At 56.6% G+C, this 1045-nt stretch overlaps 1 protein-coding gene across 2 annotated transcripts in view; it reads left to right on the plus strand.

Moving 5' to 3' along the window:
- Window positions 1-1045, plus strand: part of SLC6A6 (solute carrier family 6 (neurotransmitter transporter), member 6) — a 135821-nt gene that overhangs the window by 86148 nt on the left and 48628 nt on the right. For both annotated transcript variants that reach the window (XM_012658459.1, XM_012658458.1), the window contains one exon: window positions 340-474. In XM_012658459.1, coding sequence (XP_012513913.1) covers window positions 340-474 — 135 coding nt within the window. The remainder of the gene's footprint in view (window positions 1-339; window positions 475-1045) is intronic.

A 1045-nucleotide genomic window follows, 5' to 3' on the forward strand; every position in this document is an offset into this window, starting at 1 on the left:
CCGGGTCTCCTGTTAGGTGAAGGCGGGCAGGAGGCGGCGGAAAGTTCTCGCGGGTGTCCCAGGAGGGGCTCGAGGAGCACTGGATAGGGAGCGATCGCCCCCGACCCCGGCGTTACGAGAACCGCCTGCTGGGGAATTCTGCCTTAGAGCCTGGTTTCTTAGCCTGTTCCTGCTCTCGGGCCCCTCTGGGACTCCGAGGAGGGTCCCAGACGCTTCCCAGAACACAGCGCACACCCTAGACCCAGGTTGCCCGGTTTCCTCGGCCTCCCGCCCTGGGCAGGCCTGCGCGGCCCCCGGGATGGCCGCAGCCTGACGCTGGCCCCGTCCTGCTCTCCGCAGGGGCCTTTCTCATACCCTACTTCATCTTCCTGTTCGGGAGCGGCCTGCCGGTGTTTTTCCTGGAGATCATCATCGGCCAGTACACGTCTGAAGGCGGCATCACCTGCTGGGAGAAAATCTGCCCCTTGTTCTCCGGTGAGTACGCAGGCCATTTTGGGCCTCCATGGCGTGATGCGTAAAATAGAGATGTAGTCACAGACTTACTTTGTAGGGTTGCTATGGAAACAAAGCAACACAGGTGTGTAAAAGCGCTCGGCACGCACAGTGGGCACCAGATTCATGGTAGCTTAATCCGTCCTCTGCTTGGGACTTCGTGTGCACCCAAAATAATCACTGTTGGGATTTGACCGGCAAGGACGGGAATATACAGGTCTGGTCATTCGGCCACCGTGACAACTCTATCCATCCATTGGACCTGCCTTCCATTAATCCACTCAGTGTTTAGACCATCCGTTCATGAACCCATCGACTCATCCATCCATCCATCTACCAGCCACTCACTCATCCATCCATTTATCTACGATCCACTCACTCATCCATCCATCTACCATCCATTCACCAATCGATCCATCCATCTACCATCCACTCACTCATCCATCGATCCATCTACCATCCACCCATCCATCCGTCCATCTACCATCCACTCATCCATCCATCCATCTACCATCCACTCACCCACCCATCCATCCATCTACCATCCACTCAC

This window comes from Propithecus coquereli, unplaced genomic scaffold (assembly GCF_000956105.1).
Source record: "Propithecus coquereli isolate 6110/MARCELLA unplaced genomic scaffold, Pcoq_1.0 Scaffold588, whole genome shotgun sequence".
Taxonomy (NCBI): domain Eukaryota; kingdom Metazoa; phylum Chordata; class Mammalia; order Primates; family Indriidae; genus Propithecus; species Propithecus coquereli.